The sequence below is a fragment of the Eumetopias jubatus genome, unplaced genomic scaffold (assembly GCF_037043125.1).
Source record: "Eumetopias jubatus isolate StellerSeaLion01/CBP00866 unplaced genomic scaffold, mEumJub1_p1.0 scaffold_12, whole genome shotgun sequence".
Taxonomy (NCBI): Eukaryota; Metazoa; Chordata; class Mammalia; order Carnivora; family Otariidae; genus Eumetopias; species Eumetopias jubatus.
Window position 1 is genome coordinate 28,640,903 of NW_028274818.1, and position 18,261 is coordinate 28,659,163.

Sequence of the window (18,261 nt, forward strand, 5' to 3'; positions counted from 1 at the left end):
CTCTGGTCAGTCAGACTGGCCCTTCACATGCCTGGCGGGGGGCCTCCAATCCTTGCTCCTCGAGGGAATGGCATTTCCCTCCATGCGGGACATTTGCCAGAAGAGGTTCCCTCAACCAACCCCCACAACCATGAAAAGCCAGCGCTCAGGGCCCCTCAGGTTTCACTGAGAGATTGTATGAGTCTCCGTGGGTGGGAAGAAGTGTGGAGTGACTTTTAAAAGCATATTTATGAGGTTTAAAAGCCACAGGGAGAGAGAGGTGCGTTTGTTACTTGACCCTAAAACCTCAGCAGATAGTTTTAAAAATTCATGGGTCAGGCCAACAGCAGCCATTTGCTGAAGTGCGGATGTGACAGCAACGTTCTCCTCCTCTGGCCTCCCTGGGTTGACCTCCCCAAAGAAGATGGATCACGGGACAGGAATAGAAGTTGGGAGACCTGGATTTGGGTCCCCGATCTGCCACTCACTGGTTGGGTGACCTTAGGCAAATTTTGCTTTTTGGTACGTCGGTGCTCTCAGCTGTTAAGGGGGACTGGACGATGAGGGCTGACCCCCGAGGCCCCTCCGGGTTCTGACCCGCTATGCCTTGCCTGGGGCCCCACCCCACGGACATCTCTGTGGAGAGCACCCGCCGGCAGAGACATCTTACTCTGCTCCTTCAAGGATCTGCTGGGGTGCCACATCAGGATGTCCCAACTTAAAGTCTGAGGAAGGGGACAGCTTCATTAAACTTTAGAGGGGGAAAGCGCTAGACCAGGAGTCAGAGAGCTCTGGGTGGCCCTAGGCTGGACCTAAGGCCTGTTTCGTCCTCCACAAAATGAAAGGTTTGCGCTTCATCTCCAGTGTTGACACCGTGATGCTGGGGCTTGCTGTAGAGTCAGGGGTCCAGGGGATGTCCTCGGTGCCCCCCCCCCCCACTGCCCACCAGCTGGATTGCCACTCTTGCTGAGGGAGTGGTGTCTCTTTACCTTGCCCGGGAGCCTGGCTTCATGGAGAGGGAGCTGGTGCCCTCACCTCTATTCTTGGCTCTTGCTTTTCGATTCCATTCAGAGAAATCCTGATGAGCAACATGCCAGAGGGCGGCTGCCTGATGGAGCCCTGTACTACCCTGCTTCCCAGAAACCCCAGCATCCTCAAATCTGCAGGTGCTCAAAATCTCCGGCCAGGAGGGAGCTGGGAGTGAGAGAAGGCCAGCCCGGGCAGGAGATACACAGAACATCCATCACCCCCGCCCTGCTGCCTCTTCCTTCTCCAGGTTACAGGGTGGGCGATATCCTCCAAGCGAGGACCGAGCCAAGGATTTCGGGGGCCCCAGGGATGGGCATGGACAGAGATGTCACTGGCTTCCTCCACCCATCGTTCCTGGGTCTCTTTATCATAAAAGCAAGATCTTTAAGTCTAACCCAGTCCTTCTTGCTACTACCATTTTTCTCGTGATCTCTCCTCCATGGGTATAAAGGACAGTTGCTCTACCACCCTCACGCACCATCCCCCACCCCATCTGTCTTTTCTTCCAGACTTATGTCTCCTACACTCAGAGCTGCTTGAGATAATATATAATTTTTTTTTTTTTTGGTAGGGAGGGAGGCAAGACAAGAGTGGGTGTGGGGACAGATTCCCTTCCAATTATGTCTGGCTCAGGCTGATGCTAGTGTCAGTTTGCATTCCCTGAATACGTAGGAGCCTAGAAGCAGGGAGGAGGCAAGAGATAAAGAGATGCTCACCACCCCAGCCTTCGCCATGGGCAGACCAAAGGAGCCTGGGTAGCTGGGGATGGAGGGATCAGGAAGGTGGTCTGTCTGGGAAGAGGTGGGAATCTGGAGGCCTCTTCCCTCAGCTCTGCAAACTGTTCCCTCTGGCCTCAGATCCCCATTCTCATGGGACTTACCTGTGATGCTCGGCCTTCACCTGTCCACTCAGAGCTTCCTGCTCCTTCACACATGAGTTTGAGGAATTGAAATGGATACCCATTTTAGTCAAAAGTGATCAAAAGAAACCAGAAAAGTAAAACCGTTATCCCCAAAATCTCAAGGACCGTAGTTCAGGCAGATGGAATGGCTTTTCTTTCTTTCTTTCTTTCTCTCTCTTTTTTTTTTTTTTAAGCTTTTACATTGGCACAGATAATTGGGAGATGAGTGTGTTTGCAGTGTTGATGGTAGAAACTCCAAACCTCAGCAGGTTTGCTCTCAGGCTGGGAATGGGCAGGAGGCACAGGCAGTTCTGGCCTTTTAATGAATATTCTCCCCCAGTGTGACTGCAGAAAAGAAGCCAGGAGTTCTGAGCACCCTCCTGGAGTCACCCTGGTCTCTCAGCCAAGGAAGGAGTGATGGTGACCTGGCGGTCCTCAGGAGGGAAGGCCCTCTATCTGCCTGCCTATGGCTCCTGCCCTCATCCTCTCGTCCTTCCAGAGATAGAGACTGGAACGGGGAAGGCTTTTCAAAGCCTATTCTGCACCTAGCAGCTTCGTGCACATGACAGTGCCGGTAGCGGGTGGGAACGGAGATGGAGGGCGCACATCACCCTCCCACCCCCCACGATGAACCCCCAGCCACAGGCATCTGATTTCTAAGCCAGCAGCTGAACTCTTGACAATGAGCTCCAGGAACTGACGGTGAGAACAGGCTGTACCTGGGCAAATTCTGCAGGGCTGACCCCAGGAAAGGGGCAAGAGGTGCAGAGTATCATGTAGGTCTGTGGCGGCCACTGAGGCAGGGCAGAGGGGCCCAGCTGGAGGACGCCCTGAGCACAGCAAAAGGAGAGGGTCGGGAGAATGGGGGGTGCACTCTGGAGAGAGGAAGGCTCGGGAAGGAAGAAATGTGGGTGCGAACATGCTGGCGTCTTTTAATCAAATGCAAATTTAAGGCAGACGGCATGCAAACTGACATGTCTAATTTTTGTGTCTGCCGTTTGGGCGGTGTTTGGAAAGAAACGAGCATCCTGGGGGAGATGCTTCTTGAGAACTTGCTCAGCACACACACAGAAAAGACCTACAAACGAGTCATCTGGTGAACTCCGTGGTGATGAGACAGCACGACAGAGGCAGGGCCCAAGGACACCAAAAGGAGAGAAGGGGGCATCCTGGAGATGATGGGCCTGGCTGCAGTGGGGGAGGGAGGAGGTGAGGCCGGAGGAGGGCTGGTGGCAAACGGGGCAGTTCAGGGCATGCTAAGGCTCAGGAGGAAGGGCCCAGGGAAACACAGGGATCCAAAGACAAACCACCTGGGGCCTCCGGGACACAAGAGCTGCACCTCCCCCACCAGAAGGGAAGCTCCCTGAGCGCAATACCCATGTTTCCCCCACATGAATGGTGGGTCCCTGAGCATAGGGCTGAGTCCCCCCCCACAGGACACGGGCTCCTGAGGGCGAAGCCTTTGTCCCCCCTATCAGACTAGGGGCTCCCAGAGGAGAGGGGCCATGTCTCCTTCCTCTACAACCTCATATAGCGGGGGTGGGTAGACAACAACGAAACACTACGACAAAGCCGTCATTTATTATCTGCAAGTGCCAGGCATTATGCTCAGTGCCTCATGGACGTTAGCTCATTGACTCCTGGTAGCAATCTTACGAGATAGCTGTTAGTCGACATATTTAACAAGCGAAGAAACTGCCGCTCAGAGAGGATAAATCGGCCCGGGGTCTCAAGGCTGGTTAATACAAACGCAGGATCTGAACTCAGGACTGACTCCATACTCTGGGCATCTGACCACTATACTCTGTATCCTTCCTCCCAGGACCCCAAGAAAGTAAGGGTGACGGCTTAGGATATACAGAGCTGCTGCAGACAGCTTGGGTTGAGAAGCTGGGAACTTTATGATTGTGATTCAGAGATACAATTTCAGCAGGAAACCCAATCTCTATGCAGCGTGTGGGAAAATGGCAGAAATCCAGCCCCTGCCCAGCCCCAGGCCAGAATGGGCTCCTCTGGCTCAAAAGCAGGGCTGGTGTCTCTGTGGCGAATCCCTTCCCACCCCCCATCGGACTCCCACCCCTAAGCCAGGGGGCCTCCCCTCACCCCAGCACCCTGGCCCCAACATCATGCTTGTGGAAGTAATGGGTCAGCATCAAACCCATCCAGCTGTTCTCCCCTAAGATAAGGGAAGGAGCCAGGATGTCTTGGCCTCATTCCCCCCAGATGTCCTCCCAGCTCTGTGTTAACCCGCCACTGGGCTGGATTTCTTGCCTCAGCCCTGGAAGGACCTTTCAGGACCACCAGTGGGGTTGTGAGCCAATGCAGGGACTGGGGACAGGGCAGGACAGTTTCCAAGGACCTGGGGTGGAGAGGGGACATACACGCCCAGGGTAAAGCTATGGGTCCGTTCTGAGTCCTCTTCCCTACCCAGAGGGGAGGACATCGCCAGTTTCACCTTGCTCTAGATGGGATCCAGGCCCTGAGTTAAGGACTAGGGGTGGGTAATGAACTTGAAAAACCTTTGACTACCTTCTTCACATCTGCTTCCAATTCAACCACTTATTTCATAGTGTTTCTATTTTCTTTTCATCAAAGTCTAAACAACCACCAGGCTGATGTATTACCTTAAAAACTTTGGACAAAGCCAATGTGCTTCTCCTCTCTCCCCTGAGGGGAGACTGGCTGATGTCTTGGACAGGGCAAGCACGGAGCCGTGGGCATCCACGTTCTGCCACGTGGGCGGGGGGCAGAAATGCCGGTCCATGGTACAAAAGGAGCTGAATCAGACGTGTGGCGTGGAGCAGAGTGGAGAGCGCAAGAACGCTGAGCAAGTAAAAGTGCTCAGTAAAGCCAGTTTCCTTTACCAGGGAAACCTGGCTGATCCCCGCAAGCCAGCTCTGTGTCTGTGTCCTATAATAAACTCCCCCTTTGGCTTAAGCTGCCTCCAGGGGTCTTCCACAGATACAACCGAAAGTCTGAATGAAAATATCAGAGCTGAACTGAAACAGGGTCAATAATGAGCCAATCTGTGAATGAAGCCACTAGAATCCCTGGGTGACACTGGGGTCTGCAGAGCCAGGGTGATTAGGACGAGGAAGGACAGGGGATCTGTAAGCCTGCAGGGGAGGGGGAGCGCCAGCCCTACTGATCATCTGTGGCATGCCAGGTGTTGCCTACTCTCTTCTATGTAATCTTCACAAGCACCCCCATGTAGTGGGTCACAAGCCCCATTCTACTGACAAGGAACAGGCTGAAAGAGTGCTAAGGACAGCCAGCTAGCAGGCATCAGAATTTACTTGAACCCTCACAGGCGTGACACTTTTATCCCAGAGATACACAGGGCTCCAGGCCAGGCCACTAGAGTCTTGATGCATATCTGTCCCCTGTAACATGACATGCCAGTCCTTCTGGACTGTCAGGACAGGTATGCAGGGTGGAGGAATGAACACAGATGGTCGTGAAAGCAGAGAAAGCATTATCAACCACAGACTCCACCCACTGTCCCCAGCCTGGCAGCGAGGACCCAAGACCGTCCAGGGAATGTGCTTGGCTCCCAGCTCCCCGCGCCACCACTCTTCTAGAGGAGACATCAGAATGGAGAGCACTCTGGAATAAAGGACCTGGGCAGCTGCCCTGGAGGGTTTGCCATGTCTGTGGACTCTGCCAGGCCAGTGTTCTCCACCGGTGGGAGGCCCTGGAGCATAGTGCTTAAGGAGGCAGAAGGGTGAGATACACTGCCGGGGCGGCGGTGGCGGGGGGGGTGTCATACCCAGGCTCCTCCACTTCCTGGTTGTGTGACCCTGGGGAAGTTACTTCTCAGCTTCCTCATCAGTAAAATGGGACTAAAAATAGCACCCAACTCCCTAGGTTGTTCTAGGTGACTCGATGAATTAATATATGTAAAGTGCTTAGAAGAGTGCCTCATACATTAACACATAATAAATGATAGATGTTATTACTGTGAGTCCTTGGGTCTTCCATGTAGCTAACTCCCCACCTCCAAGATATAGCACTCTGGAAAACTGAATCTAGAAATCAGGGGTTTCTGGCCAAGGGGGAACAAGAGAGGAAAGGAGCAGCTGTGCCCTGAGATGCAGACAGGGCTGAATCTGCCAAGAGCAGCCACGGAGTGACCCTTTCCCACACGTGTAGCCCTCAAGGCATCCTCCCAGATCTGGGAGCTGGGGAGTCTGACCCCTGTGTTACCACCAAGGAGGCTGAGGTTGAGGCCTTGAGTGGCTCATTCAGGATCCACAGTGACAGATCAGGGGTGCCTGGGTGGCTCAGTCGGTTAGGTGTCTGCCTTTGTCTCGGGTCATGATCCTAGGGCCCTGGGATCGAGCCCCCATGTCAGGCTCCCTGCTTCTCCCTCTCCCTCTGCCCCTCCCCCTGCTTGTGCTCACACTCTCTCTCTTTAAAATAAATAAATAACATCTTAAAAAAAAAAAAAAAGAGTGACAGATCCAGGATTCACAGTGGGAGGGACCAGAGGAAGAGCTTATCCCAGGCTGACATTGTGAGGCCCAGATTCTTCCTGATCATTCTAGTCATCCTCAGCATGGCCCCCTCAGCCCTGATCCTTCATGTCCTGGCGGGAAGCCCTCTCCCTGCAGCTCCTGGCCCCAGCGCTGTACTGCAATTGCCCACCTGCAGTCTGCTTCCTGGACTAGATAGGGAGAGCCTTGGGAAGCAGGGGTTGGCAAACAACTGGCACCTGAGGAATGGTTGCTGAGGCAGGAAAGAATGCGTTCTTACAGACCTGGGCTCTCAGGACCACTGCAAGATGGTTCAGCCTAAAGGTTCTGGAATGTCTGGAGGGCATGGGAAGCAAAAAGATGTTACTTCTTGTGCAAGAGGCAGTGGAGTCTATGGTGAAATGGACAAGTCTGAATCTTAGCTTTACCATGAACTTGCCAAGTGACCTTGGACAAGCCGTGTGGCCTCCCTTGACTCCGCTCAGTTTCCGCATACTTCAGTCTTGTGCAAGAGTGGGGTGGCCAGTCTACAGAAGTGGGCCAGGAGGGGCATACTACACTGCCTGCTAAAAACCACGAAACACTCCCATACCAGGAAGCAAAGTACGGGCTTCCTTGGGCCCTCAGGTGCTCCTCCCACCACCCTGGTCATGGGGGCCCTTCCTCTGGGACTCCCACAGTTCGGCATCCACAGAGTTAACATCTGGCATAGCGGAGGGCCCCCAGGATTCCTCCAGCTCTGCAGCCTGCAAGAGTTGTGAAATATTTTGCATGTGACCCTTGATTAATATCTCATTATGAGGATGAAATGGGTTTATACAAGCAAAGTGCTCAGTGGGGCAGCTGACAAACAGTGAGTGCTCAATAGATGTTAGTCATGATTTTGCTAAGCTCCAGTGACTCATGTCTGTGAGTGTTAAACAGTCCACACGGATCCTCAGGATGAAGGTTTCTGACCTCCCTGCAGAGTCCAAAGCCTCGCTTAAAGTGTTGGGCACCGAGCGTTTCCTTCCAGGGAGCCCAAACCCTGCAGCCAGGCCCTTGGTGGCCCCAAAGCTATGAGCTTAGCTGAGGTCCCAAGCAGGGTGGCCTTGCCCCGGCACTCCTGGGCTTCAGGGTGCCAACAAGAGCAGGGGTTAGCCTCTCCACCCTGCCTGCTGCAAGCAAACCCCACTGGGTGAGCAGGGTGTCAGGCAGCACAGGGACTGAGCCTCGCCCCTGCGCCCAAGAAGGCCGCCCCCCATGGTGGCTGCTGTGCTTCATGGCGGCCGAAGTCTCAGGAGCTGCACTGGCCTGTCTCCCTGGCCCAGTGGGCACTGCTGCCTTCTCTGCTCCATAACCCCTCCCCTGGTGCTGCAGCTGCAGGATGACAGGGAGGCCATGCGGTGAGCACGGTGGCAACGCCTGGACACCACGTCACCATCAAGGCCAGGGAGCATCCACGTAGGACAGGCTCTACACACTCAGGCAAACCCTGAATTCTAGGACCACACCTCCTGGGGATGCCCAGATTCCAAGACAAAACCAAGTCCTCTATGACAAAACACCCTAGCTCCTATAACAGAACCCCACGGTAATGTCCAGGGCATGGCAACTGGAACAGTCTGGTGGCATCTCGAGGAACAGAGGAAGGTGAAGATCTGGGTGTAGGCTAGGGTTCCTAACCCTCCACCAGGGCACACTCACTCCCTGGGGGCCCTTCTACCCCGGGGTGAGGGGCTGTTCCCTTCACTCCCTGAAGAGCCATCTGCTCCAAGGGCTCCTAGCCAGCTAGTCCCAATCCAGTCCTCCCACTCCATCCAAGCAAAACTGGATGATGGGAATGCATCTCCCCTTGTGCCAAGCATTTCTGGTTCCTTTAAATAGCTCCCCAACTTCCAACTCCTTCAGGAAGGCATCCTGGATGGAGCAAGTAAGCTAGGAGCTGAAACGTGGCCCCCACACTACTTAAGCCTACTCTCAGGCTGGGTTGTGCGTTGGTTCTGCTGTGTATAGTCTGGTTCATTCGTTGCTGTGGGCACTCCCCAGGGCTGGGGGGTGGGGGGTGGAATACCAATCCCTGGGCAGGGCAGAGGGCTGTACCTCAGGCCTCATCAGAGCTGCTGCTAATCAAAGGGCCCACCCCTGGGCACCGAGATGTGTTCTCTCAGCAGGGGGAACAAGGGCAATCTTCACTCAAGCAAACAGGTTCGGAGCTTGAGAGGTCCTGGGCTGGCTGATCTCATCAGTCAGCAATCTCTTCAAAGGACCAATAGGCACCGGATTCTTTTGGGGATCCTTTGGGGCAAACCTTGTACATCCAGCGATGTACAACAGCAGTGGCAGCAAGAGCCTGGAACCTGCTGGAGCCATTGGATCCATTGCTCTCCTCTGTTCAAATGCTGCTCAGAGCCTACACTCAAGCCCCAGTGCCCTCCACTCGGGTCCGTCATGCTGCTCCCATCCTGCCTGCCCAGTCTCACTCCCTCTCTCACTTCCTGTGCCACCTCTCCTCCAGCAGACAGGACCCCACGATCAAGCCCCTCATTTACCTCCTCCTTGCCTTCTCTAGTCCCTCCCATCTCTGCTGCCGGGATCCCAACCTTTGAAACCACATCACGTCTCCAGAGCTTCCCCTCCTCCCCGCTGCACCTACACGCACACTCGCCCCACACATCGACTCTCGCTTCCCCTTAGCCTTTCCGAACTTTGAACTTTCCGAACAGCACCCGCCACAACTGCCTGGCACAGGAATGAGTGCGATCCTTCTCACCTCCTCATCTAGCCTGTCAGAAGCTAGCAGGCAGGGCCCAGAGCCTCAGTCTCAGGGGCACAGAGCTTTGCCCACAGGGAATGCTTGAGAGGTTAATTCTGAACTCAGTGGAATCAAACTCAGCTGCAGGGGGTTGTGGGGGAGTCTCGAGGCTCCTGGAGGCAGCATGTCATAGGGGTTAAGTTCAAATCCTGGCTTTGCTGCACTAGCTTTGGGCAGATTCCCAATAGTTCAGTGCCTCAGCTTCCTCATTTGTAAGTTCCAGGATGACGGGATGATTGTGAGCACTGACTTATTACGCATCAGGAACAAGAACAACGCCTCTTATAGTGATGGATACGTGTTCATTATTATCGTTAGGTTATTGTATTCTCCGGGCCTACTTGTTTCCCCAGCAGAGTCAGGTCTCAGAGCTCCTGGGAGGCAGCTCCTCAGCCCAGGATGGTGGGAGTCCTAGGCCCCGTGGCAGCTTATGGAGCCTGCAGAGAAAAGCCAAAGCCTCCTGGGTGACTGCCAGCTTTCCCAAAAGGGAAGGGCCTGTTTAGCAAGTCACTAAGGGCAAAGGGAGCCTGTGTCCTCAGAGTCTAGGAGTAACCAGCACTCACGGTGCTTTTCTGGGAGAGAAGCCAGGGAGACTGAACCCCTACAGCCTCTGCCTGGGGGTCTCTTTGAGGGAAATCGTTCCACCCTGGTCATATTTCAGACTCTTTCAAACCTGTCCAATTCCTGCATGCACACAACACGTGCACACAAACGTACCTTTAGTATGTGCATATTTGCCGGAGGCCAGTGAGTGCTCCACGTGACCCATACTAACCGCTGCACATCCAGTGTTCACACCCGGACTCCCAGCCTCACCTACGTTCTTAGCATTAACGGCTAGATGCCATATGCCCTATGAACCCAGTACCTCCACACACTCACCCAAACCTTGCTCTTTCAACACTCAACTACCCTCCTACCCAGCCCGAGGTCCCAGTTTACAGTCTGGCTCTCCATCAGAACACCTGGGACTTGGGACATGACTCCGCCTCCCAGACCAGATCACACCCAACGACAACACCCCAACTGGATACGTGCAAGACGACCCTGGATTCCCTGGGGACCAACCCTGGGAGCACTGACAGCACGCCCTTGGGTCTGCTGGGCTGTACTTGCTTTTGGTTTCCACATCCCCAGGGCACAAGAGCAAGCACCCCAAATCCAGAGGGGGACTACAGCCCAGAAATTAGAGGGCTGCGGAGAATGCGCCCACTCCAGTGGCTCTGAAGTGTGTCACTGAGACGTCTAAAATAGACTCGAGCATGGCCCAGGCCCAGGCCCAGCGCCTGTGGAGCCCTGGCCACCTTGCTGAGGTCTGGGTGGAGCTGACTTGGAGAACTGTGTGTCAAACGCACGATGTATAACAGCGCTGGCAGCAGGAGCCTGGAACCTGCTGGAGCCAAAGCTCTTGCGGGTGAACCTGCAGCCTGCGGCTGGGCTGGGCTCTGCGCTCTCCCACCCCCACCCCACCACAGCACCGCAACAGGCTCAAGGAGTCTGGGGGCTCCGGCGAGGTCCCCATTCTCCTCCACTTTGCTTCCTACCCCTGCAATTTGCCCCTTCTCCTGCCAGAGGCATAGGTGCTGATAAAAGATGAGAAGCCTTGACCCACCCCACTTATTCCAGGCACAGGTGCTGTGCCCACACTCAGCCCATGGCAATGACTGTGTTGGACACACTGTTGGCACAAGGCTAATCCTCCCTCAGCCTCCAGCTGGGAAACAGAAACAGCTCCTGGGGCGCTTTTCCCGTCTGCACCTTGATCTCTGCTGGTCAGAGGGTAGCAGAGACCTGTGTGCACCGAACGAGGCAGAAAGGAACCCTGGCGGCTCTGGTTTTGTCCCAGGAGGCCTGGTCCCCAGGAGCAACGTGAAGGAAGGTGTGGGAGATGGTGTCCACTTTGAGGGCTGACCCAGCATTCCAAGGGCTTCTATGGACAGAGCGTGCCCACGCAGGGCCAGTGAGCTGCGCCTGGCCCCCCGGCCCTTCCTGTGCACGAGAGGGAAGGCTGCAGGCTCCAGGGACTTCAAACGCATCTGGGTAATCCAAACAGGGTGTGGGAGGAGGTCAGCCAGTGCAAATGAGAAACATGTGGCGTCCGTTTCCCCTCTGCTGGCTGGCTAGCACAGGGTTTCCAGGCAGCGAGGGAAGGCTGTGGGGAGGAGGCCAGGTTGGACCCTGAGAACACTCCGCCAGGTGCTGAGATGCAGACATTAGGAGCAGGCGGGGGGTGCGGTCCAGGTGGGAAGCAGGACTCCACTAGGTCCAGCAATCAGGGTGGATGTGTCAGCTCCTCTTCCTATCAAGTCTTATTCCAAAAGGACAGACAAGTGGAAGGAAAATTAAAGCAGGTAACAAAGGGAGAAAAGATGCGGTGGAATATGGCTAGGTGTCTGACCTCAAATATGAGAGGGCATCTGAAAGGCAGGCTAGCTTAACCTGGAAGGATCCAGATGGCAGGTTTGGACCCATGGGTGGAAATTCTCAGAAAGAAGAATCTTAGTTCAACAGACTCTCCAATAATGAGCGCTTTCCAGGAAAATAAGGTAGTGAGCCCTCTGTCACTAGGAGTGTGTAAACAGAACACCCACCTGCCTCTGATGCTATGGAGGGATTAATTGCAGCTTTAGGTGTGGGTGGCTCAACTAGACATTTCCATTCTGTGGTTCTGTGAGATCCCAGGGAAGGGTGGGGGAGGAGGGGCTTTTGCTCTCCCTGGCCATACAAGGAGACACTGCAGTGTGCTGCAGAGGTGAAGCAGAAGCAGGGTGCTCAGCTGCAGTTAGGAACCCTGAGGGCTCTGCTCAGCCTGCTCAAAGCAGGATGGGCTCTCCCTTGAACTCCAAGAAGCAACCTGCACCTTTAGCACTTGGGGATCAGAGGCTGTGAGGAGTGGGTATGTGTGTGCAGACGGACAGTTCTAGAGGAGAAAGATTGGAAGTTAGCAGGAGAAACTATCTGGCGTTGGCAGCCTAGGTTTGGGGACAGGTCATGGTGGGGAGGGGCAGCTGTAGCCACAATAGCAGACGTGGGGCTACACGTGGGGGTGGTGTAGATTAGGAGGGAAGAATCGGGAAACACCCCAGGATTCCAGGTGACTTGGTCCTGTTACCCATTCAATCCACATCTAGAAGGGGCCTATGGCTTGGGGTCAGAGCCAGGATTGATGATAAAGGGCATCTCCCTGCGCTGGTTTATGCTTCTGGGAAGCAGACAAGCTCCAGGCACTTCGGCTCCATCTGCTTCTCCCCAGAGCAGAGGAACTGCCCCCAAGATCTACTCATGCAACCATCCGTTACTCTCAGAAGCAGAGCTGTGGCCGTCAGGTGAAGAGAACAGCTTTGCTACAGCCATCTGAACAAAGCAATGCCCAAAGGCTAGGACCAGGACCTCCATGGGGCCCCAGGAGAACACTAAGCCTGGACAGGGAAGAAAAAGTTCTGAGCATGTGAGAAAAGAAATGTACTCCTCAGTGCTAACCTTGAGGAAGGCAGGAGGCCTTGCAAATGGAAGGCTCTATGCTAGTTTCTCCACATGCACACTCACCTTCAGACCCCCACACCTTGCCACAGCCTGTCCTTCAGCTTGTGACTCTACAAGCATCCTCCAGGGAACTGCTGTGCCCAGGGGAAGGCTAGAGGTGAGCTTTGTCCTCTTCCTACTAGGCCTCCAGGGAAGCCCTGGGAAGAGTGGCTCTGGGCGTGGAGCCTCTGACTAGGTGAGCCTGCACATATCACCTGCCTCCTCTGGGCATCAGTTCTTTCAGGAAAAATCACCGTAACTCCTCTACCCACCCAGAACCCCCAGTGCATTGAAGAAGTAAGTAATTTCTTCTCTTCCTCTACTCAAAGCATCCCAGAACACATTCTCAAGAGTAAATCCCGTTCTCACCACCCCCTTAAAACCAACATCAACCAATTGGCTTAGAAATGGATGACTTCCGGACTTCCCCTGTTCTGTTTGACCTGAGCCAGAGGGCCTAACTGTTGTCATGACAACACCTCCCATCAGTCCAGACACCTTTTTGAAGAAGTGGGACCAGGAATCCCAGCCACCTGGGTTCCTTTACACCCTGATCTTGGGCTGCCTTAGCTGCTCCACTCTGTCCCTTTGCCTAGAGGGTTGAAGAAAGGAAAAGTGAATGTGTGGGGATCAACAGACTGATTTTCCTTTGAGATCCTTAGGCCCAGGGCTGATGAGGCAGGAGGAGTGTGGTTTGGGATGGTGTTATGTAGTTAAATGGCCTGGGACATTTTCAAGGTCTGACCACCTTCATCTGCAGCCCCCTCCCTATCACTATAGGTAGGGAAGAGCAATGAGAGGGTCTCTTCCATTCACAAATGGGGAAACTGGGTTCCAGAGGAGGTCACAGAGCTTACAACTTCCAGACAGGGAACTCAGGACCACAACCTCTCACCCTGCCCCAGGCCCAGGTCTGGTGACATTTCCTCTCAATGCCAAACTGCTTGATGTGGGCCAACGGCCAGGGTCCAAAGACATCTGATTCTTGGGATTGGCCCATTTCCCCCTGGGCACTCACCCTTCAGCCTTCCAAGTTTCCAGGGTTCCCCAGTGGAAACCTAGTTATTTGGCAGCTTCCAAAACAAGGGAAGGGGCACGGAGCCTGCCTAGACCATCTGGGTCCCAGCTGATTTCTGAGAAGGGAGTGATCGAATTTCAGCTCTTCTCTTTTATTCCAGAAAGGCTCTTATTTGGAGCTGCCTCACCCTCTTCCCTCCCAGAAATTGGATCTTGGCAGCTTCTTGGGTCTGGGATCATACCAAGGAGTGTGTAACCTTTGACCCTCAGCCTCTCAAGTAGGGAACAAATACTCTGTTTTTAGCCACCATCCTGAGGCATCGAGGCAGCCGTTCTTCTCCTCAGAGGCCACCCTGCTCTCCAGTGAAGGCCAGTCCTGACAACCTGGAACACCTTCATGGGTTTGGAGACACTGAGTCAGCTCTACCGTCCCCTGGTCCCCCAATGGGTCAGTCTACCCTCTACCCCAACTCTCATCACCTTCACACAAAAGAGAGATTTCGCCTGAAAGCACCAGATCCCACCCTCTCCCCTCCCCACCGCCCTGTGATGCCAAGCACTGTCCCCCCAGAACCTATGCACATGCCCCACCCCCACCTTGGTCCTCATGGCCCTAAACAGTCCAGCATGTTTGCAAGACTTTCCATGCTCTGCCCCCAGCAGAGATCTTAGCCCCTCAGCCTTTCTGCAGGGTCAGCAGGGCAGGTCAGTGGCCCATGTCCAGGGACACTTGCCTTGGTCAGACCCCTCCTGACCTGCTGTCTCCCCTTTCTCAACTGGGCCTCCTAGACGGAGCCAGTGACTTAGGAACACAAGCAGAACCTGCCTCCCATCACTAACTCAAGAGATGGCTCTAATAAAGCCCTTGGTGCTTTTGACCCTGCATTTTCCCTACTGGGAAGTGGATTAGGGGGGTGTTTTCTCCTTATCTCCAAGGTTCCTGAGAGGCTGCAGCACCAGCATGCTTTGGGAATGACAACTGCTGAACAGGAGTAAGGGACCCCAGCTCAGCTTCCCCCCCTGCCCTCCACCCCCACCCCACGCAGCTCTAAGACTATCTGTCAGGGTTTCTCAGGTGACTGTCTCTTGAAGAACAACTAAGGAGGCAGCCAGGTCCTGGGGCAGTGCTGGGTCTTGCCCGTCTGGGGACAGCCCAGATCAGCTAAGACATCCCAAACCAGTGAAGCCCTGACCTTGAAAAGGGAGCTGTGCCCTCTACTTTTCTGAGTCCCTGACACTCCCTTCCCCTCCCAGGACACAGTCAGACACTCAATTCCTCTCCTCTAGCACCATCCACACCCCATCCACATCCGCTTCTTAGTGCCTGGGGAATGTTCCTCCCCCAGCCGGGTCTGCCCTGGCCGGTGCCTCCTCTGGCCTCAGACACAATTCAGTTCTCACCTCCTTAAGCTTAAAGACCGCTCCTTTCCAGTCCTCTATCACAGGGGACCCTTCCATTTTCTTCATGGCCCTCCTGCTGTCTGGAATTATTTTTTTCTTCCTGTCTGTCTCATCCCACTAGACCGTAAGCTCCTTGAGGGCCTCACTTGGCACAGGGGTGGTACTCTTCCTCTGCAGCAGGAGGCTGCCCTGTCAGCTTCTGCACCCCTGAACCCCCAATCCTGGCTTGTCCCTGCCGAGGCCGGGGCCTTCAGGAGGGGCTCTCCTAGGCAAAAAGCTGCTCTTCCCTTCTTTGCCCTTGTAGAGTCTCCTGACTGCCCCTGTAAAGCCCAAATGTGGCCTGTTAGGAGAGGCTCCCAATCCAAAGCTCCAAGAGGCTCTTGCTCCTGGTCAGCGGTTCCTCCTGCTGGCCACACCGGGGTCTGGGGGTCCGGGGATGACAGCAGCAGGTCCAACCAGTCTCCTCCAGCTCTGCCCTCTCCAGGGCTGCCAGTCGAACACCCCCACCCTCCATCCACCCACCCCACCCGCCCCATCTCCTCCAGCCGGTCCTCGGACCATAGCCCGCGTCGGCCCCGCCCCTTCACACGCGCACGTACACGCCCCTTCCCAGCCCCCAGCGGGGCGGGCAGCCTGCCTGGTACCCGGGAAGCTCGGGTCCCTCGGCGCCGGAGGACCCACATCCCAGCCACCGCAACAAGTCCGCGGAGCCTAGGAGGCCCGCTCGGCTCCAGGCCTTGCCGCCGTCCTCCCGTGGCCCCGGCACGACCCATGCCGGCTCCCGAGGCGTGGCAGCCCTGCGTCCTGCACATCCCGGATCTATCCCTCTCAGGGCGAGGGCTCTCCGGGGAAAAGCGAGCGCAGTTCCGGGGCCCGCTCCGGGTTTTTTGCATAGACTCTTCAGGCTTGGAGAACAATGGAGTAGCTCCCGGCGCTTCCTCCGCCGGAGCAAGCTTTGTTCCTCCCTTCCCGCCCGCTCGGCTTCCACTAGCCAAAGGGCAAAGGCTTCCCAGTCAACCAAGAGTCTCCGCGCGAGAGCCCAGACCTCTCCACACTCTGTAAAAAACCTGGGGGGTAGAGGTTTGGGCCAGAGCCTGGGCCGAGGTACAGGACGAACATCCAGATGCGCACAGCTGGCTGCCCGCCCGCCCCCTGGCCCCAGACGTGTCTCCTTGCCAGAACCCCCACACCCGGGAAATCCGACTCGCGCTCCCACCGGGGATCCACAGAGGAAGTGGAGCTTCGGCTCTGCTCTGGGGCCAAACAGCCCTCACATCTGCTTTCCCCACATCTGTCCTCTAGATCCGGGCTCTCACTGCACTCTCCCCTAGCCATGCTGGATGCTCTCTCGCCAAGCACAGAGCACAACACAACTGAGGTCTCCATCAGCCCCAGATTTTGCCATATTAGGATTCTGGGCTTTAAAATTCGAGGAATCTAATGGGCTCTATTTCTGAGAATCTGTGACCCCCACACCATTGTCCAGCCTCACCTCAGGCAGGCCAGAGCAGAGCCTGGGCCCCTGCCTGGTGACATCTTTAAGAAGACGCACTTTAGCCATGCGCTTCTGGAGGTAGGCCAGCCCTGCACATCTGGGCCCAATGCCCCCTCACAACCTGACCGAAATCTGGAGAGCCCTACCGAGAGGAGGAGAAAAAGGGAGGGAGCTGCGCTCTCTTTACACCTTCCCTTGCAGGTGGCTAGGAGAAAGCCAGGGGTGGGGCGGGGGAGGCAGGACTTACCCAGCATCTGGCTGAAGAGCAGCTGCTCCAGGTCTCCCAGCACGGTCACCACGAGCTCGGGGTCCACCTTGAGGAAGGCGCGCTCCTCCTGGCCCTTGGCGGAGGGCACGGGCCCGGAGCCCTTTTGCGCCTTGGCCTTGCTAGAGAGCAGCTCATCGTCCGACTTGCCATCGTCGCTCACGGCTGCCTCAGGAGCCTTGCTGAGCGGCTTGACCTCAGCGTAGGGGCCGCGCGGGATCCGGCTCGGCTTTCCCAGGCTGGGCGCGAGGGGAGCCAGGGGGGTCTTGGCGCCGCCCGCCGGGCTGCCCTTTGCCTGGAAGAGCGAGTGCTCCGACTTGGACAGCGTCTTGGACATAAGCGGAGTCTCGCGGCCTTTGGACCCCGCCTTACCCAAGCCCTTGGGCGCCTTGGCCATATCGTCGCTCCACTCGGGCTCATAGAGCTGCAGCTTTTTCTCCGAGTCGGTGAGGAACGAGAGGTTGGTGAGCGACTTCTGCTTGCGCAGGTTGGAGGCGGGAGGTCCTCCGGGGACTCGGCCGTCCACGCTGCCAGACTTGAAGACCTTCAGCTCGGCCGCGCTGGCCTTGGCCATGCCGCCACCGCCGCCGGGCGCCTTGGCGCGCTTGGGTAGCATGCCTCTGCCGTCCGCCGCTGCCGCCTTCCTCCCGGTGCCCCGAGGCTCGTCCGCGCCCTCGTCCCCGCCGCCGCCGCCACTCAGCTCCACCTCGGGCTGCACGCTCTTGACGCTGCTGCCCAGCATTCTGCCCGCGAGGAGCGCATGGACTATCCGCGCGTCTGCAGGCACGGCGGGGGCGGGGGGGGGGGAGGGAGCGCAGGGAAAAGGAGGCGGGGGAGGGGAGGGGGAGAGAAAGGACGGAAGAAACCGAGGAAGATGGGGAGAGGAAGGGGGAGGAAGCGAGGGAGGAGGGAGACAGGCGAGCAAGGGCTCAGGGAAAAGAAACGCAAGGAAAGAAGAGAGGAAAAGGAAAGAGCGAGGAAACCGTGGGGCGATGGGGCGGGGTCGGAGGAAAAGGGGCGGGGCGGGGAAAATACAAATTAAAATTTACAAATCAAAGGAAGAATGGAAGCCCGGCGGCTCGGCGGGCGCGCAGAGGTGCTCCGATGCCCCGGTGCCGGCCCTCCGCCTGCCCGCCTGTCAGTCCCGCGGGCCGAGCACTGCTCCGCAGCTCCCTCGCGGCACTCCGCCCGCCAGCTTGAGTAGAGGCTGCGGGCTGCAGCTCCGAGCGCAGGAAGGAGGGGAGGGGAAGGCGGAGGAGCAAACAGGAGGAGGGGAGGAGTGTGCGCGAGGGAGGGAGGTGGGGGAGAGCGAGTGTGTGTCTATTTCTGGCTCGGGAGGGGGTGGTATTTGCGGCAGAGATCCAGGGGCGGATGAGTAGGGGG

At 56.3% G+C, this 18,261-nt stretch overlaps 1 protein-coding gene across 5 annotated transcripts in view; it reads right to left on the reverse strand.

Annotated features, from left to right (window-relative positions):
• Positions 1-18,261, reverse strand: part of NAV1 (neuron navigator 1) — a 239,136-nt gene that overhangs the window by 129,158 nt on the left and 91,717 nt on the right. For 4 of the 5 annotated variants that reach the window (XM_088017120.1, XM_028120112.2, XM_088017121.1 and 1 more), the window contains exon 4: positions 16,861-17,655. The exons of the other annotated variant lie outside the window; for it this stretch is intronic. In XM_088017120.1, the coding sequence (XP_087873246.1) occupies positions 16,861-17,655 (795 nt within the window). The remainder of the gene's footprint in view (positions 1-16,860; positions 17,656-18,261) is intronic. 5 annotated transcript variants of the gene reach the window in all.